The sequence below is a fragment of the Anabrus simplex genome, chromosome 2, assembly GCF_040414725.1.
Source record: "Anabrus simplex isolate iqAnaSimp1 chromosome 2, ASM4041472v1, whole genome shotgun sequence".
Taxonomy (NCBI): Eukaryota; Metazoa; Arthropoda; class Insecta; order Orthoptera; family Tettigoniidae; genus Anabrus; species Anabrus simplex.
In genome coordinates this window covers 1,183,325,098-1,183,346,103 of record NC_090266.1, presented here as the reverse complement: position 1 = coordinate 1,183,346,103, position 21,006 = coordinate 1,183,325,098, and the positions used below count along the sequence as shown (strand labels likewise).

Here is a 21,006-nt window from a genome sequence, read left to right as displayed (position 1 = left end):
ATTGTAGATAGCTTATATCTTTCAGCGTACCCATACATACACGACGTAAAATACAGGCATCTCAGAAAAAACATATCAAGTGTTTTCATTTTCCAGTTGGGTAGTCCTGAATCGTGTTTTCAACAGTACGTTTTCTCGCTTAACACCTTATCTTTCTTTGTCCCCTGCAGAAACATCCAAACGAGGTTTTACTGAATAAACTAACCTCTAAAAGGAGTCATCCACTCTGCGCCGTATTTTGAGGTGTGTCACATTCTTACTTTATTTCAGTACATAACATTAAATTAAGCGATTGTTTACTTCAGCCTCTATTTCTAAAGAGTTAACAAGTGCTATTGGCCACATTATTTAAGCATTTATTACAGAAACATATTCTCTTTAATTTTCAAATTGTGTTTACAGAACACCAGTCAACGAGTATTACTAATAGACTCAGACATCCCCTTCAAGTTTGAATGTCGATGAGAGAGCTCGCTAGTGCACATAACGCAAAAAATCCACAGCCTGGCGAGGAATTGGACTCAGGCAGGGAGAGGGAGCTTCTGAACCAAAGTCAAGCATGCTTATCATTCAGCCCCGGAGCCAGACTGTTACAGAGCTACTTTCCTATTATTTAGTGCTCTGATGTTAAGATGATCATTTGCATTTAATATAATCGCTCGAGTGCATATATATCTATAACAGATAAAAATAACCCACGCTTAATCGCTTGTAGTGACATATGTATCAGTGATAGGATTCTCGTTGTAACCAAAGGATAATACACATTTTAAAATAGGGATTTTCAAGGGACAGAAAACATCTGTTATTACAATGGAATTCTTTTTTTTTTTTTGTTTTGTTTTTTTTGTTTTTTTGCTAGTTGCTTTACGTCGCACCGACACAGATAGGTCTTACGGTGATGATGGGACAGGAAAGAGCTAGGAGTGGGAAGGAAGTGGCTATGGCCTTAATTAAGGTACAGCCCCAGCATTTGCCTGGTGTGAAAATGGGAAACCACGGAAAACCATTTTCAGGGCTGCCGACAGTGGGGTTCGAACCTACTATCTCCCGAATACTGGATACTGGCCGCACTTAAGCAACTGCAGCTATCGAGCTCGGTAACGGAATTCTTGCTATATGCCGTACTCGCTATAGCGGACTTCTACTGTACCTTATAATTTTTTTTATCATTGTTTTTTGTCTTTACCCTATTTATAACTAGGTCATTTTCTTGGGACCACTCTTCCAATTTGTTTATGGCTTCTTGCAGGGGCTCTCTTCTTTCTGAAAGCAGGATCATGTCATCAGCGTACAACAACATCCTCATTTTTTCTGTTTGTATCCTTTGTATCACATCATGGGTAAGTATGTTAAACATAATGGGGCTTATAGGATCTCCCTGGAGTACTCCGTTTGTTTGCTGGATTCCTTTGGATTGGATTAGGCCATCATGGATTCTGATTGTATTTTCTCGGAGGATGCTTGCTATGAACTTAAAGATCTGACTTTCTTCGTCTAACACAGGCTTTAGTTTTTCCAGTATTCTATCGCTCTTTACCCCGTCAAAAGCTTGTTTGTAATCAACGAATGCTGCATATGCATTACCTTTGGGTTTAGTCAGGGCTTCGCTTATGAAATGGAGTACTTGTCCCACCGCTTGTATAATTGATCTTCCGGGAGTAAAGCCGTACTGTTCCCGAGGTATAACTGCCATTATGTTGTCATGGATCTTTTTGAGTAAGATATTGTTCATTATCTTAAATGGTGCACATTCCAGGGCTATCCCTCTGTAGGATTCTTGGGTGTTCTCCATACTGCAGGGGTGTCCATGATTTCTAGGCACTTGTATAGGGCTGTCCATAACTTAATGGTATATATCATTGACCCTTTCATCAGCTCGTTCGAGATATTGTCTGGGCCAGCTGCTTTTCGAGGTTTGCTCTTTTCAATTGCTTGCCAAACTTCGTCTTCTGTTATTCTTTCTTCTTCCGTTAGCGGGGTACTTCCTTTTGCTTTTTTTTCTTCTTTACGTCGCACCGACACAGATAGGTCTTAGACGACGATGGGACAGGAAAGGGCTAGGAGTGGGAAGGAAGCGGCCGTGGCCTTAATTAAGGTACAGCCCCAGCATTTGCCTGGTGTGAAAATGGGAAACCACGGAAAACCATTTTCAGGGCTGCCGACAGTGGGGCTCGAACCTACTATCTCCTGAATACTGGATACTGGCCGCACTTAAGCGACTGCAGCTATCGAGCTCGGTGCTTCCGTTTGCATGGTATTGCATTTTCTTCTTCTGAGTATATTTGTGAAGTGGTTTTCCCATACCGCCATTGAGATACTTGGGGTCACCTTGGTTTTCCGTGGCTCTAGGACTTTGTAGGGTTTTGTTTCTGCTTCTTGTATTAATTCTTCTTCTTTGGCCTGGTTATACTGTTGTTTCTTAGCCTTCAGGAGCGAGGTATATCTCGTTCTCACATGTACTTATTTGAGCCTTTGAGTGTCGTCGTTCGTGTCTATCTTTTTCAGGTCATTCAGTTTTTCCAGGATCAGGTTCCGTGCTGTGTAGCTTTCACTGTCAAACCAGGGTTTGCTTTTCCTCTTTGTCGGTTTTGGGGATGCAGACTGCATCAGAGATTCAGTTAGGTTCCTCAGTGCAAGATCAATGTTGCCCCTTTCTACTGTGTTCAGTATTTCTTCCACGTTTGTGTTCTGAACTAGTAGATCGGGAACTATTTTTCTTGGCGTCCATCGCTGCTCATTTTGTGTGGTTCTCTCCGTCGATATTATCTGGAATTCTGCTCTTACTGGGATATGTTTCCTTGTAGGTGTGCCTCCTGACTCTGTGGTGGTAGTTATGATTTTGAGCTTTAGGTCGTTTCCGTGGTAGAATACAAGGTCTATAGTGCTCGAGCCGTTGTGGGAGATGTATGTTTTATCCTGTGCTTCGTTGCTGAGGATGAAGCCTTCCTCTTCCAGTAGTTCAAATAGTGCCTCTGATTTGTTGTTCGGTCTGTCTATTTGGCAGTTTAGATCTCCTGCCAGCAGGGTTGGAATCTCTGGGTTAGTTTCATTCAGTGCAGTCATTACGATTTCTATCACTTCGTCTGCTGAGCACTGGGGTCTTATATAGATTCCTACGATTTGAAGATTTTTTAATTGTACTATTATGATATTTTCTCCTGTCTCTATGCAAGTCGCTTGTCCCAGTGCTGGATTGTAGTAGCACGAGACTTCACCTGATGGTCTTCTTTTGGCCCGGCTTTGGTCAGGGCATGTGCGGCGTGGAAACCATGTATGTTCCAAGGTTCTTGTAAAAGGGTTTCGCAGAAGATCAGAATGTCATTACTGGATATTATGTCATCTGGTAAAATATTTAGAAGAGATTTTAGTTCTTCCACGTTCCATAACGTGATTTTGATGTTACTCTTCTTCTTTGATTGTAGTCGATTGCAAAATTGATACGGTCGGAAGATTACTCCTTTAGGCAATAATTCCTCCCTCTAAACTTCATGTTTGATGCGTTCGTCAACTGCAAGTTTGAAGCATTTGTTTCTTCCTCTCGTATTTAATTCCACGCATTCTTTTACTTCCTTGATGCCTTTCTCCTTTAGGTGTTCCGTGATGTCTTCGGGTGTGGTCCTCTCATCCAGGTGACCCAGAAAAAGCCAGTATAGTTTCACTGCAGGCTTTAGTCTACTTGTCTTTTCTCCTCTTCCTATTTTAGAGAGGGTGGGTGGGTGTTCTGCTGGCAACTTGTAAGTTTCTGGGTTGTAGGTCTCTTTGATCAGTTTGCCTTTGGTGTTCGTCTGTCTTCACATTTTGTCGGTCTTCTGCTTCTGTGGGGTTTCCGGTTATGGTGTTTTGCCAGTTCTGTTTGTCTCTGCGTTTCTTTCTAGAGACTGTCGTTCTCGGCATCTTCTTCCCTGTTTTATGGTAAAGACCTCGTTGTCCTCATCTCTCCTAATGCTGCTCTCTTCGAGTTGCGTGGTAGCTTCTAACTCTATTGTCGTGGGCCGTTGGGGAGGATCTGTATCCTGCTGCATTGCATTTTTAATTTCATCTTTAATCAGCTTTCTGATTTTGTTTGAGAGGTTTTCTATCATAACACTAGCCAACATGATTTTGCGGTAAAATAGAAAATATGTAATTCTTATGGAAATCGCTGCCCTGATTCCGAAAATGATGCTATTTTTTTTTCTATCATGTCTAGTTTTGATGCAATTCGGTGTTTTAGTATCTACATGAATTCATAAGATGTAATGTTGAGAGATGTTCTCACGTAACTTTTTTTAGAATACAATTATGTGATTTGATTTGTTATTGTTTGCATTTTATTATAGGTTTATTGCTGTCTAAATTTTCATTTTGTAGTTGGGGTTTCCTGGTAAATTCATAACAAACTCCCCCCAGATATGCAATAGACCGCGAGGTATGTAGTATTGAACATAAGACAGTTGAGCGTTTGTCTTTCATCTTATACCACATGAATAAATAGACGTGTTAAAAGCCCTAGCCCTTATGCAATGTTTATGATGGACTGATAAAGCAGTTTTCTTTCAAAGATAACAGTCTGAAAGTATTATACTCAAGTAGATGAACTTGTATTGTGTACAGATGTTTCAAATCTTCTATGTCAATTGGGAGAGAAAGAGTATGATCCTAGCAACTGGCGTGTTTTTATTGACTCTTCCGAAAGAAGTTTAAAGGCTGTCTTGCTTCATAATACGAATGTTCTGGCATCCATACCACTTGCACACTCCACAAAAAAGTCTGAAACATACGAGACCTTAAAGTTGGTGCTTGAAAAAATTAAATGTCACGAGCATGGGTGGCAATTTTGCGGTGATTTGAAGATCATTGGATTGTTGCTGGGACAACAAAAAGGCTATACAAAATTTCCGTTTCCTATGCGAATGGGATAGCAGGGCACGGGATAAACATTGGGATACAGTGAATTGGCCAGAAAGGAAACCACTACAACCATGATCCAAAAATGTCTTGAATATAAGTCTTATTGACCATGAAAAAATTCTACTTCCACAATTGCACATCAAATTAGGATTGATGAAACAGTATGCCAAGGCATCAGATAAAAGTAGCCTATGCTTCCAATATTTATCCACTAAATTTCCCTCATTATCAGATGCAAAAATCAAAGAAGGCGTATTTGATGGACCACAGATTCGTAAACTGATGAGGGATAAAAATTTCACAGAAACGATGACCAAAATTGAGAAAAAGGCATGGAACGCATTCAAAGATGTACCTAGTGACTAAATTTCTTGGCAACATTAAGGACCCTCAATACAAAGAAATTGTAAGGAAAATGTTGGTAAAGTTTAAGGAACTCGGCTGTAATATGAGCTTTAAGCTTCATTTCTTAGCTTCGCATATGGATTATTTCCCTCCAAATTTAAGAGCTGTCAGTGAAGAACAAGGTGAAAGGTTTCACCAGGATCTCAAAGATGCAAAATGACGCTATCAGGGACGTTGGGATGTGAATATGATGGCCGATTGCACGAGACGACCTTCTAGAGATCATTCCACAACTTGAAAAACCCGGAAATTCCACGGAAAATGGGAACAGACGGAGGTGTGAATCTAACCTGCACATAATGTAAGTAACAAAACTGTGTATGTTTAACCATGTAATTTTTATTCAAGGTACGGTTATATTAATTTAAAAGCAACTGTACAGCCGAAACTAAATAGGCGCTTTATGCTTCAGTTACACGAATTTCAATATACATTAAAAATATATTACAAACCATCTACTTGCTTACAAAAGCAGCATTTATGTGTATTTAATGCATGCAAAATATGATTACATTTTGCAAGCTGAAATTTACATTAATACATCCAATTTAATCAATACTAAGTATCAACAATTTTACGTAAGAACAAAATAACATTTTGTAAAATTGCCACTAAACCAGATGTGATACGCCAAAACTAATTTTTTTATCGAATTCTGCATTAATAAATTCATAAAACCCACCTATTTTCGTTTCTACTGCACCAAAAGTTTTTTTTTTTTTTTTTTTTTTTGCAGGCTAGTGTAATTTGTATCTGGTGGTTTACTTTTTCCATGATTTGTTTTTCCATTTTTGTGTTTGCATCTGTCTTAGGTGTTCAGCCGTCATGTGCCTCTAGGCTCCATCTGTCAATGGGGTCTTTGGTCTGTTGTGTTTCGTCCAGTTGGCCTGCAGATGTCAGTGGTTCCTGGCTACTGCCAATATCTACACATATTTCAGCTGGTCGGTCTGTAGGTGTCGTCTTGCTCTGGTTTCTGTCCGCATCTTAGTGTTTTGAGTCAATAGACAGTGTTACCAGTCCAATGTGCCGGCCGTCTTCTTCTTTGTATGTATATTCTTTTTTTTTTTGTTCCAGCTGCTTGACCAACAGATGTCAGTAATCGCTGGTTGTTGTCGCTGTCTTCATGTGCTCCAGCTGGTCGGGTAGTAGATATCACTAGGCGTAGTCTGCTGCCCACCTCCTCGTGTGTGCTATCAACAGGTGGCACTAGTTGATGGTTGCTGTCGTCATCTTCACGTGCTTCGATCGGTTGGTCAACAGATGTCACTGTGCGCACGCTGCTTCCCGTCTCATTATCCCTTGTGCCAGCAGATGGTGCCACTTGTACCATGAGGCAGCTGTCTCTTCCTTGGAGCGCATGAACTGTTTTCCTTTCCCTAACCTCATTTTGTGCTATATCACCAATTCGGATCTTATCATCTAGAGACCTTTTTATTTCTTGAAAACAGTTTCTGATGACACTCACCGCTTTCTGGATGTCTTCTTTTGATTCTCTTTTCAGGTAACATCCTGTTTCTGCGATATTTGCCAGTGTTTTACCAGTGTTTTACAAGTACCTAGGACTCACACTGCAAGTGACAGGACATGCCTTTTCCAAGCACATTGAAGACAGAGCTGTACGAGCAATAAAGGCGATTTTCGAGATAAAGAAACTGAATCTACTATCTGTAACAACAGCCCTGAGACTATTCGACATAAAGATTGCTCCCATTGCCTCATATGGCATACAGCTTATAAGGAACCACCTCACATACTCGAATCTGAAGCGATTAGAGGGAATAAAAACAGCCTACCTGAAAAGAATGTTCTGTTTCTCAAAATACACGCAAAACAGAATAATGTATATCCTGGCAGACACAACCTTCTTTATAGAAGACCTGACGAAAGCCCATAATCTGATACCAACACCACAAAGCACCAGATTCCTAGAAGAGGGGCGACAGAAAGCGAGGGACATCAATCCCAGACTTCTCACCACCCCAGCAATGACAAGCAACGAATGGAAAAAGGCCAACTACCAACTGCGCCATTTATATGCGAGAGTGACAGCCCACGGACTACATCACTGAATATGTTCAACCAAGGGATACCACAGCCCCACCGACAGATGTCAGTGCACCAAATGTGGAGGACCATGCAACACGTATCATATTATTGAGTGCGAAGACAGGACATTGACTTTGTCACACTATGCAAATGATGCTAATTTAATTTAATTAATTAATACCTTGTACACAATGTGTTTAATAAAATTATATATTTATTTATTTTTTTTAATTTTTTTTGCTAGTTGCTTTACGTCGCACCGACACGGATAGGTCTTAAGGGGATGATGGGACAGGGAAGAGCTAGGAGTTGGAAGGAAGCGGCCATGGCCTTAATTAAGGTTCAGCCCCAGCATTTGCCTGGTGTGAAAAAGAGGAAACCAGGGAAAACCATCTTCAGGGCTGCCGACAGTGGGGTTCGAACCTACTATCTCCCGAATACTGGATACTGGCTGCACTTAAGCAACTGCAAATATCAAGCTCGGTATAAAAATTAAAATTATAAAAATTAAAATTGAAGGTAAAATTACGCTATGATACATCGGAACACAAAATAATAGGACAGTAGCACTGTAACAGTCTAGCTCCTGGGCTGAATGATAAGCATGCTGGCCTTTGGTTCAGAAGCCCCCTCTCCCTGCCTGAGTCCAATTCGTGGCCAGGCTGTGGATTTAAGTACATTTGGTTAACTATTCAGGCTCAGGGACTGGCCATTTGTGTTCATCTTAATACACTTCTCTCCATTTTCATACATACCAACCATCATAGAAATACACAATAGTGAATACATCCCTCTGTATGGTGTTGGCATCAAGAAGGGTATCCAACTGTAAAACTAGTCCAAGATCACCTCAAATGCTAACCCCAGTAAACTGGAGAAAGCCAGGATGAAGAATGAGAAGCAGAGCTGTAACACATAGTAGCTGTGACTGGTGGCACTGAACTTACATGGATAAAGGGAATTCATTATGTAATCAAAAACTTCTACTGTATTTTGTCACCTTGCATTAGCTAGTTATAGTGTAAAAAGATAGTTCTTTAACCCTCTAAGCAATTCATTAGTTCGGACACTCATGTGTTATTAAATCTTACCTGAAGAGAATCACTGAGGTAAACTATTCTTGCCTTCTCTCTAGAAATAAGCATTTCCCTTACCTTTCCTATCTTGAATAGTAGCTGGTACAGAGAAGCGCACATTTTTTTCCTGTTGTGATAGTGATAAGAGCTCATATTCCCGAAGAGAAGTGATGATCATTCGAAATAACTCCCAGTCACCAAAACTCATCTGCATGATCTAGAGAAGAGAAAAAAATTGTACGTTAAAATACTTACTACAGGCAAAGAAAGAAAAATTGAATCTGAGGGCTCACTCACCTTCTTTAGCTCCTCTAAATCACAGTGAAGCAGAACACGGCCATTTATATTATGCTCACGAAGAAGATTTGAATATCTGGGCACCATAGATGCATTCATGTCCTCAATTTTGGACAGAAGAGCACAGACTCCATCAACAGATAAATTAGAGAGCTTAATATCAGCCATATCAGGCTGAAAAAGAAATAAGAATAATGAAAAAGATAGCTAATTAATGGAATCAAAATAATATTGTACTCTCACTATGATAAAACTGGTCATTGTGTGCTTATAACGATGTAAACCAAATACCAACTAATTAATATTCACTGAAAGGGGCCAAAATAAGAGTCCTTCAGTGTACTTTTGGATGAGTAATGTCAGCTTTATTACAAAAACTGAGACAGATAATCAGTTTCAAGGTATCTTATGCAACACTATATATGCTAAAAAAATTTTATTATAAATTACTCATGAGAATGCAAAATTGCAAAGAGGTACAGTACCAACACTGTAATAACAATTTAGCCATTCCTGTTATATGAAAGAGAGGAAATACTTACAAAAATGGCTGAGGGAGGCATGTAGTTGTAACTTGGCTGCCTTACAACTGGAGGTACTGGTTCCTGTACTGTCATCCATGGCTGAGGCCATCCCATCACCATGCTAGGTGTTTGGACAGACGGTGTCCTAGGCAGCTGCCTCTGGACATCAGAAAGAAAAAAAAGTACACAATGGATTCCTCTGAATATCTGACAGAGATTAAACATCTTGAAGCATTGGTATTAGAAAAACAAACCTTTCATATGATAATGCTTGCAAAATGGCTGTGAAATAGCCAGAATAAAATAATTAAATCTTCTAGCAGAATCTGCACCTTGCTCTGGCCACAGTTTACACTACCATTCCGAAGTATTACACATCCTTGTTTGAACTGCTATTCTTCTTTTAGTTACACATTTAAACATTTTTAATGCAGAAAATTACTGATACTACTTATGTACAAATATTTGTTTTCCTTGGGATTGTCCTATGACTAAGATGGAAAAGCAGGAGTGTCATTTCAGCAGAACTGGCACAGGTATGGCAAGAGTCAACAGGAATTCATTCCAGCTCATCAGTGGTGAGGAAAAGACTGAAGTGGAAATGAAGGCTAGAGTTGTCAAGAAGAAGCCATTCTTAACTCCTACAATGAGAAAAAAAGAGGCTGGTATGGACCAGACAGCATGTAAACTGGACAAAAGAGCAGTAGAGAAGAGTGGTATTTGTAGATAAAAGCTAATTTTCCATATTGAGTGAGAGACAACAGCTGATTAGAAGTGAACCCAGTGAAACGCTGGAACTTTACTACCTTGTACAAAACATTATTAATGTTACATCGGTTGTAGTGTGGGGAATAATGCTGTATCAAGGTGCTGGAAGACTGTACATTGTTCAGGAAACAATGACAAGTGATCAATATGATGTTGTGATCTGGTATCCTCTGATGAACCTGGATATGATGCATTCCAGGATGGATAAAGGCTTTTCAAACAGAATCTCCATTTCAGATTTGTTCTGTCATATTCGAATTGGGCATCAGAGGATTTCCATGGCTGGCAAATTTGCCAGACCTTAAGCTGGTTGAGAATTTGTGACAACTGGTAGGGAAAGAGGTTCAGAAGAAGAGGCCTGCAACAAGACAGGAGTCATCAGAGGTGACTGTGAAAGTGTGGAACCATGAAAGTGACATCAATATCATTAGAAAATTGATTGCCTCCATGCCTGACAGAGTGAAAGCTGTCATAAGGGCCAAGGGGGGTTCAATGATATGCTTAGAGCATTGCAAATTATAAATTTCATTTTGGGTTCCGTATTGACATTAATGAACTTTATCCTTTAAATTTTTTTGCAAAGTTCCATCTATTCAATAATCAAATAATGCTAAAAACATGTATATATCATTGAAAGTATGACTACTACATGAAGTATTTGTGAAGTACAGTATTTTACTATATTACCAAATTCAACTGAAATCTCACCGGACTATTTCACTTCATTGTCATCAAAGACATGGTATGTCATTGTACATACACATACTGTTGAGATACAGTATTTCATTGAATTAAATTATTGGAAACAATCCTGTTCATCATTATAATGTTCCCTCTCACTTGTAGACTACCATTCTTTATAGATATTTGAAATGTCCAAGAAGAAGAATTCTACAATGTGATGTCCGTTCGTTAAACACGTGTGGTCCCGTGCGGTGGTTTACATGGGTGGTAACATTCTCTCTGCGATATTGAAGGTCCACCCTCGACACTGTTGACCTCGGAAACCCGAATTCGCGTGTAATCTCCGCAATGCTATGACGCTTGCGCCATTCACTGATGATCATCCCACATTCAAAGTCGGTTAACTCGCGATGTGTTGCCATCTTCACGACACTGGTGTCTGCGACAGACCACTCAGCTATGCCGCAGCCAGCCAGAATGCTCAGGGGTCATAAATGGCACATTTTCTAATGGGACTCCCCTTCCCTTGACTTCTGGCCACTCAGCGCACCTCACTGTTTTGACTGTATGTTATGTTAGTATTCTGAAAGTCTCAGAATCACATGTGTGTTACCTTTACAGTACATTTTTGTTTGGCAGTGTACTCTCGGGCCAGCTTGAAAGAGCCCTGGATTTTTCTGTTACGAGGCTAATGTCTCCCAAGCAGGGTGAAGCCTTGCCTCCTCCCATCAATGTGTTGCAGGCAGTACCCAGTCTATATTTTGCACATGTGGGCCACAGGGCTCAGAATGTTTAGCCTAACAGTGGATGGGCACACAGCTGCACCAGCCACCCTACCTCCATTTGTGCATGGATGCAAGTAAATATCAAAGCACAAAGCAGTGAATGTTGTATGATCGGTAGTGGTGGGTACTATGTTCATATTAGTGGAATACTGCATTGTTATTTTAATATGGAAAATAATACTAATGCACAGCAATGTAGTGGCATGATGGTAATGAATTCTGATTGAAGCTAACTTTGAAAAGAAATAAACAGATTGTCTACATCCTAAATTCAATGGACATTGAAAGAACTGCCAAGGAAGTCTGTCATATTATTGCAAACCAAATGCAGATCAGATTTGAAAAATCTGAAATACCATATTCTATACAATCACAGTAGTCTACCAAAGTTTGCAGTTCACAACCAAAATGTCACCCAAGTCACATCTAAATCATCACATCTATACATTCTGTACTTACTGAAGAAAATCTAAGAGTGAACTGTCTGGTGTTCACGAAATGGATATATTTAGCAACATTTTCCAGGGTCAAAAAGTTAACTCAGCTGGCTACTGTTAAAGCCAAATGATGTTTTGGCTCCCTGAATTGAAATGCAACAATCCTACACAATTCTGTTGTTCAGGGAAAAAGTTCAAGCTATACTAACTGTGCACAAGGAGTACTTCATAGGAATACCAGGTTTTGATCAGAAGACGATATAAAAATCTGACCAGCAGAAGAAAAGGAAATGATGATGATGATGATGATGATGATGGTGATGATGATTATGATTATTATTATTATTATTATTATTATTATTATTATTATTATTATTATTATTATTATTATTATTATTATTATTATTATTATTATCATCCCTGGACTTTTCACAAATTACTTGGGCTCAGCACATGTAGATTTGGCCCAGTTTTATGGCAGTTTGCCCTTCCTGACCATGGGCATTGCCAGGGGAAGTAGCTGCTCCCCTAGACCAATTAATGGTGAAAGAAAAAGAAAAACAAAAATGGAGAATTTATGAGGAAAGTTTATAACTGGCATCCAAACTAAACATCTGTTATTACAATGAAGGAAGTAAAGAGTGCTGGACTGCTGGAACTTACGATTAAATTCCAGAAAACACGGGAAGGCCAAAACACAAAGTATATGGGACCCTTCTAGCAAGCGCATATGACGTGTGTGATGTAGCCCCACCCACATTTCGTGATTGGCCAAGGAGTCTTAACGGTCTGTGTGTGCACAGTTAGACATCAGCTTTTCTACCAATTTCCAGGTACTTCCAGTGTATTCAGGTATTCTATGATCATCTGTGTGGTTCTACAAATATTGTGTACAGCACCAAGGTATTTAATCGGTGCACTTCAGGCACCAGTCAGACCGTGTGAATTATATATTCAGCCAGCATTCTCAACTCAGTGTTAAATGCTCAAGGTTCACAGTGCCATAAAAATTACACTACTGGGACACTGCCATGTGCTGCAACACTGCCTGTCTGGGAGTTTTAGTTCAATTCCATTAGATTGACAATGAGGATATGAAACATGGATATTAGGGGTAGTGTGCATGCCTTTGAGACAATACATAACCCAGTTATTCATGAAAAGGGTGAGAAACAATGTCTGTAGAAATTTGTAAACAGTTCTGTATGACTCTCCCTTTAAGTTTAATGGGCATCCATTTGTCACACAAGACACATGATTATGTGATCCTCAAACATCTGGAGGCCTTATTTTGAATGGGCCTTGGATCTTCTTTTTATACAAATACTAGCTGATTTACCCGTGCTTTGCAACGGAATTCTACATTGTATACAGAATTCTAGGTTAGGTGGTGTACACGTGGGCAACATTGTATTAAATTGCATAGCTCTTAACGTTATCCCCCCTATGGGTGGGGGCGGTAGAATAACACCCACGGTATCCCCTGCCTGTCATAAGAGGCGACTAAAAGGTGCTCCAGACACTCTGAACTTTGGAGCGTGGGTTGGCAACCACAGGGCCTTTAGCTGAGTCCTGGCATTGCTTCCACTTACTTGTGTCAGGCTTCTCACTTTCATTAATCCTATCCGACCTCTCTTGGTCAACTCTTGTTCTTTTCCGACCCCAATGGTATTAGGTTCCTGAGGCCTAGGGAGTCTTTCATTTACACACCCTCCGTGGCCCTTGTCTTTCTTTGGCCGATACCTTCATTTTTTGAAGTGTCTGATCCCTTCCATTTTTTTTTCTCTGATTAGTGTTATATATAGGATGGCTGCCTAGTTGTACTTCCTCTTAAAACAATAATCACCACCACCATCTCTTAGTGTTACCCTAGAAACGCGACTGGGAATTTACCAAACATCTTTTCTCATATGAAGACTGGGTTAGGGAATATTAATTGTAATGGTAGGCCCGCCTGCCTACCATCAGACACAATCGGGTTGGGGAGTTTTCATTATAATGGCAGGCACTCATTCTCCACCTGCCTTTATACATCCTCAGAAAAACTGACTTTGTGGTTTCCGTAACTGAAATGAACGTAGACCATTACAATGACGTCAGTAGTAATGGCGCAATTAAAAGCAATGCTTTCATATGAAATACTCGATCAAATGAAAAACCACACATTTTCTCACTTTTGAAGAGCAGTACTACACTGCCGATCTAACAGTCCAAAGTTCCGGAGCTGGAATGACCAAGTCGCAGACAGGCGCGATCCGTGAACACTTTTCGTCTTTATTCAGCGGGAGGTGTAGAATAGTGGAGAGTCCCAGGGCAAAACCTAAGGCCATTTTACTAATCTGTTTCCCAGGAGTACCCGATGAGTCGGAAAATCTCAATTCACTACACTGGCGGAGGAAAAATCTATCTGACTTAGAGCCGAATTTTTCCTCCAAGGCAGAGGAGACCCCCCTCCCCTCTTCACTGCTGATTTGGAATAAAATGAATGTTGAATTTTATAAAAGTGAACAGGAAGTAGCTTTTCTTAAGAAATGGCTCTTTTCAGAGTTGAATTTTGAGTTATTTAGTGAACTGTGGTGCTATAATTTGGAACAGGCCTAAATTCTAATTCTATCTGTTACTAAGTGAGCCTCTGCCTTACATGTGCACAATGCTCATTCAAAACAGCGCGTCAGAGTAGGAATCGAATAGCTGGAATACTATGATGAACCAGTGTGTTACTAGCAGTATCAGAAAATGTATGAACCAGAGGAATGGCAATGCTAAATAAGAAAGTTTTCTTTCTCCCGAGATATTTCGCGCCAATATTCTGTCAGGCTGTTATAATCGGTACGCAGCAGTAACCTCATCTATCGGAGTTGAGTGGCAGCATAAGAAATAAAGAAAATCACAAAAAAACAATGGTCAATGTATTGCTATTGTTGATCAGTGTTATGCGCTTTTGATATTGTAGGCCTTCGCATTTAGTTTTCTTCCTACTCTGAAATACCACTCTTATCATAGTCGGTACGGTAAAACTGAATAAAACATAAATGATCGGAAATTGTGTTCTCTATAACTTGCGTCATGTAGTACTTTTCTATAGGACCAATAACATAGGCATTTAGAAATTAATTTTTCGACGCCTTCCCCTAAACTACAATTTCATCCCGGGTGAATAAAATTGTTTATAGCTTAGACTGTAGTTTCTTATTTTATGACTCTATATACCGATTTTTCATTAAATTCTGTTAACCCATTTTCTCGTGGCTCGGCGTTGATATGGACTTAGCAACAAAAATACAAATTCATGAATATCTGTGATATCATAGCCGGTACGGTAAAAATGTATAAGACATAAACGATTGGAAATGTAAATCTATATAACTTTAGTTATTTAGCATTTATTAATAGGACCACTAATACAGTAATACAAATATTTGAGAATTAAATTTTAGGCCTTCCCCTAAACTACCATTTCACTCAGCGTGAATAAAATAATTTATAGCCTAGATTGTAGTGGCTCATCCCCCGGCTTTACATACTGATATTCATTAAATTATCTTCAGCCGTTTTCTTCTGATACGTGTACATACATACATACATACATACATACATACATACATACATACATACATACATACATACATACATACATAAATTACGGAAAAGTAAAAAGTGCATTTCCTTGTTACTGTGGACATGACCGATACAGAAATGCCATTCTTTTCAAATTCTGAGCAAGGTACAGACAAAACTCTTATTTTATATATATATATATATATATATATAGATACCAGAAAATTGTCATAAATTCACACTGACACTTTAATAATAAAAATCTGAAATGTATCATCATCTTAATCACCCTCCTTTTTGAGAAATTGAGCAATTTTAAGAGATCTAAAGACTGATATGTTCTCCTACATACCTGACGTCGAAGAAGTGCTGGTTTATTACTTCCCCATGGGGTGTTGCTGACTGCTGGAACAGGTGGTGGTGCTGCTGCTGATGCTGCTGTTGCAGGGGGAGATGCTGGGAAATGAGTTCCAAATAGTCCAGAGGTATCATCTGCATTCTGTTGCTCTTCTGGAGACAAAATTTAAAATAATATTAAAAAATACTGAATGCTGATGTTCATAACATAGTGATGTTAAAAATTATGCAGAATTAAACTGACTCCACCACAAATTTTTAAACATTAAATACGTTCCAAGATTCTGAGTTTTATTTCAGAGCTTAGATGTGTTCGTTGTACCATGATTAAGAATTTGGACTGATCTGTCCGATGAATTTGTAACATTCACTGTATTTCAGTTTGTATATACAACATATGTTAAAGTGACGAGGATTAATGCAGCCTGGGTGAAGAAGCAAATTATGACAGGCATTACATGCAAATCACTGGATGGAGGACTACCTGAAGTCAAAAATCTATCGTATGTTCTCAAGTTCTGTTGCACTCTATGGTACAGAATGTTCACCAGCTACAAAGGAGGCATAATTCTGACTAAGTATCATGGAGATTAAGATGCTGAGATGATCACTAGACTGGATTATGTTTACAAGGAAGAAGTAAGAAAACAACTTGGTATTGTGCCAATACAGGGGAAACCGGGCGAGTTGGCCGTGCGCGTAGAGGCGCGCGGCTGTGAACTTGCATCCGGGCGATAGTAGGTTCGAATCCCACTATCGGCAGCCCTGAAAATGGTTTTCCGTGGTTTCCCATTTTCACACCAGGCAAATGCTGGGGCTGTACCTTAATTAAGGCCACGGCCGCTTCCTTCCAACTCCTAGCCTTTCCTATCCCATCGTCGCCATAAGACCTATCTGTGTCGGTGCGACGTAAAGCCCATAGCAAAAAAAAAAAAAAAAATACAGGGGAAAATGTATGGAAGTTATGAAGGCTTGGATAAGTGCTGTCACCAGATTGTTGTATACAAGATAAGGTATACTGGAACACAACATAAATTTATTGCTTCAATCTGACTTTATACAATATATACACAAATTTAACTTAAACTTTTCTTGAAGCTGAGTAAATTCACAAGTAATTAATCTTGATAGTAGACTGAGAGTCTGTAGAAATGTACACTTTATACACATTAACTTTATGTACACTCGAAGCAATCTTGATGAGATAGTTTGTTAAAAGGTAGAGTTCATTATAGTCAAAAACTATTGGTTTTATAAGCGTAGCTTGTCATGAAAGTTCCTACTAACATAATGCAGTTATTTCTATTGGCTTGTCATGAAATGACATGAATATTCACAATTAGAGAATCTAATGTAGGTGTCGGAGCCTGAGTGAGGACTGAGGATGTGTAGAATACAGGCATCGGGGCTCGACGTGGCTGCAGGAACAGGAACTGAGGCAGTGGCCCGAGGTGAAACCTCATACAACCAGAATTCAGTCCACCTGGCCGAGACACATGTTTAAGAGGGATAACCTCCGTGTTCGACGTTCAGTGTAATCTGGTGCTGGACACTGGGGAGTCCTACTAAGTGGCTGCCAGGTGCTCCTTTTATAGTGCAGACTGACGTCACAAGCAAGCGCACTGGAGTCGTCTCGTAGAGTCTCGCATAATCCAAGCTGCGGCTTGCGCGGTGCTGGCTGGCGCAGAGCTAGGAGCGCGAAGGACACACAACACAGATATAGATAAAATTGCAATGATAGAATTCACTGGAAAGAGACCCACAGGCAGTGTTGCCAACTCAGCAGATTTTCCGCCAAATTTGGTGGATTTTTAAACGGAACAGCGAATAAATTTTCCATTTAGCGGACGGTGGACTTTTTGACGGATTTTTAAACTTTCAATTTTCAGCGGTAACGACATCACCTTTCATCACCAGGATAAAAAAATAATATAGAACTTAGTACGGCATAATAGTCCACTTATTCCCGTTGTATTGAGCTTATGCTACATAATACCAGTCGTTTTCTAGACCACCTCTGGTCCACAGCCTCAGTCAGTAACTGTTACAGTCGTTCCTGTACTCTTGATAAGCCGGGTAGTGTCGTGTTTCTTTTGACATCAGGTTCTTTTTGGTACGTCAATATGTCGAAATACAAGGTTAAAAAGTAGTCAGATATTTCGTAAATAGTGGTTAAATAATTAAACTTTAAAAGACTAGTTAGTTGAGCTTCCCAGTGATCCCAAATATGGACGGTGCATCTGTTGGCAGTGCAACATAAATGCAAAATTGTTTGACACGAATTCTTTCCGCACTTATCAAAAACAATGAAAACACTCATGAATGTGAAAATAACCTTCAAAATACATGTGAAAATTTCCGTATGGTCTTGCTGCTGTGAACTGCCAGCATATTCTTTGAAAAAAAATAGTACCATGTGGCTTCATATGAAACCGTAGGACTTCAACTCAGCACATCTGCTTCAGAGCATATAGTGAGCGGAGGAGAAGATGATGAACTCCTGTTCTGAAACTGGCAAGTGTTGAGTTAATCTCTTATTACAACAGCTGGTATATGCACTTTTGCTTCATTTCAAAATTTAGTGGAATTTAGCGGATTTTCAACTAAAATTTGACAGAGAAAATATTTATGGGTTGGCAGCACTGCCCACAGGCCAACCTAAGCAACAACAGGCTGAAGGACTATACAACACAAAGAGAGCTGATCTACACCATGACACATCCCAAGACCGAATGAAACAGAGAAAAAGAGGTCAGTAAGAAGGACAAACACTGATAATTGTGATGATGTAAATGGTACATATTTATGTCACTGGATTTTGTTTCTGTGAAGGATTCTGTTCCGAATGTTGTCTTTTATTCTGGCTTTCATGTACCATATATGAATCAAAATGTATTTGCGTGATATCTCCATGTCCTGATTTGGGATATGTTACATTTTTTGTTTTACATTTTATGTAGGTGACTGTCAGCGAGTGCAAGTCTATAACCATCACCAACTGTTAGACCATAATGAAGAGTAGTTCTTCACTGTAACCTTCAGCAGTCACAGTGCTTTTTCTGTATATCCTGAATGTATGCTTCTGAGTACAGTCTTTTATGACAGTGAAGTCTTGCTAAGGATGATGCACCCAGATGGTAGAATGTGCTCCAATAATGTAGTGGATTTTTTTTAAATGTACTCAGTTTAATTCTGAACAATTCTAGTGAGTAGGCCTAATAATGATCAGACTGAGGATGTTCATGCTCGTCCATATTTTTATTCAGATAGCACATTTAAAAAATGTGTTAACTGTATTTAAGTGTCCAATGGAATAATAATAATAATAATAATAATAATAATAATAATAATAATAATAATAATAATAATAATAATAATAATAATAATAATAATAATAATTGTACCGGGCGGTACACCTCTACACCGTTTATTTAAAAGTTGCGCCAGTTGAATCTCCTCTTCTGGAGGAAGGTTGAACTTTATCTACTCTATTAATTCTCTACTTTCTCAGAAGATGTCACCACGTGGAAAATATTGAGTTTTTGAACTGTGTCACTTTTGATGTGTTTTTGTTTCGCTTGAAGTAAGAAGTGTGAACTTTCTCTTCTAGAGGACACTACTGAAGATCAACAATAGTGCACCCTAGTGCGGAGTCAAAGAACTATTTTGTTGGAGAAATTTTTATTTCAAAAGTTTGTTTCTTGTTAAATTTCTTTCTGTTATTGTTTAAGTTGGCTGTATACCCCTCTTTTTCCCCTTGTTTTAGATTTATCCAATCCCGAATTTCTTTTAGTAATTTCTGACCAATCTGGTGTATCTTCCCCCAACTTGTATCTGTTGTGGGGTCCTATCCAATAAAAACATTGTGGGCGGGTGTTTTCATTCCCCTAACGCCTAGAACCTTCCACGAGAGGATATAAACTGCTGATTTTTGGGTCTCTGGGCCACTTCTGTTCCATCTTTCAGTGTATTAAGTACATAGCAGGAGGCGGGAAGCGCCTCTTTCTTCGGCAGCGGTCAACAATAAGGTAATGGCCGATTAATAAATTCTTTCTTTTCTTGCTCAGCAGTTTAACTTTCGGGGCGGGTTCTAAGCGTTCAACCATGTAACCTTTTCCTAAAATGTAAAAACAACAGGTATCTATTCTGTTTTAAAACGACATATCGGGATAGAGAGTGCTTAACCCTCTCGAGCTCCCACTCACATCGTCTTGAGGTGAACTTATTTTCTCAACCAATTCTTCCGTAATGTAATGTACATTGCTATTAAGTCACCTCTGTAGTATGGGATTAGCCCTTGTAATAACGGCCTAGTGCCAAAGTAGGTTTTAAAATCAAAGTGTATTAGGAGTGCAAGTTCGCCTCCTCTCAAATTGTTTTAGAGGTCATTTAATTAACCTGCTTTTCATTTAATAGACCTCAGTAGATTGGGTATTTTACCCCTGTGTTTATGTCCGTTGAGGATAACTTGGAGGTTGAGTTTGGTGTGGCCTGGGAGAGGCTTAAATTTGAGAGCGAGTGGCTCTTTTAAAAATTGTATGTTGTATGCCTCGAGGAGGCTTTTCAGTGTAATTTGGAGCAAGGGCTCCTAGGTATGAATGGGGTTTTCTGCCCCTCTGTTAAAACTTGTGTTTGAGGTAAAACTGAACTGATTGCCCAAGCATTATGAATCCGGGGCGCGAAGCCCAAATTCTGTAAATATTGTAACCACCTTATTTGAATTGCTATTCTGTACCTGCCATGCTTGTTACTTATTTATTTTGAAAAGAAAATATAACCTTGTTAAATTTTACATTAACTTTGATTCCGTAGTTTGAGACCCGTTCACGCCCGCACCTTCTTTCACCTCTACCTACCACCAAAACACGGTAACAAGTGGTAGCAGAGCGTGGTTGAATGGGTCTCAATTTAGCCCCTTTTGACGGCTAGATATTGTTTTGATCCGAACTCTAACCATTTTCTCAGTTGCTGGAATTTTTTGATTTTTTCCAAATTGTTCTGTCATCATGCCCGGCCCTCGCGATGTTCTCCTTCTTAACTATTTGCGCAAGGAGGAGTTGATCTATGAATTGACTATTAGAAATGTACAATCTGGAGGCACGGTTGCAGTAGACACAAACAAGCTTAGAGAGTCCCTTGATTTGCCCATTTCCATCCCCAATTTGGGAGAGAAAGA

The 21,006-nt window shown here is 39.4% G+C and overlaps 1 protein-coding gene across 1 annotated transcript in view; it reads right to left on the bottom strand.

Moving 5' to 3' along the window:
* Window positions 1-21,006, bottom strand: part of Arms (Ankyrin repeat-rich membrane spanning) — a 485,159-nt gene that overhangs the window by 84,279 nt on the left and 379,874 nt on the right. Inside the window, exons 25-28 of the mRNA XM_067142156.2 lie at window positions 15,826-15,983; window positions 9,260-9,400; window positions 8,718-8,891; window positions 8,499-8,637 (exon numbers count right to left, since the gene is read on the bottom strand). Coding sequence (XP_066998257.1) covers window positions 8,499-8,637; window positions 8,718-8,891; window positions 9,260-9,400; window positions 15,826-15,983 — 612 coding nt within the window. The remainder of the gene's footprint in view (window positions 1-8,498; window positions 8,638-8,717; window positions 8,892-9,259; window positions 9,401-15,825; window positions 15,984-21,006) is intronic.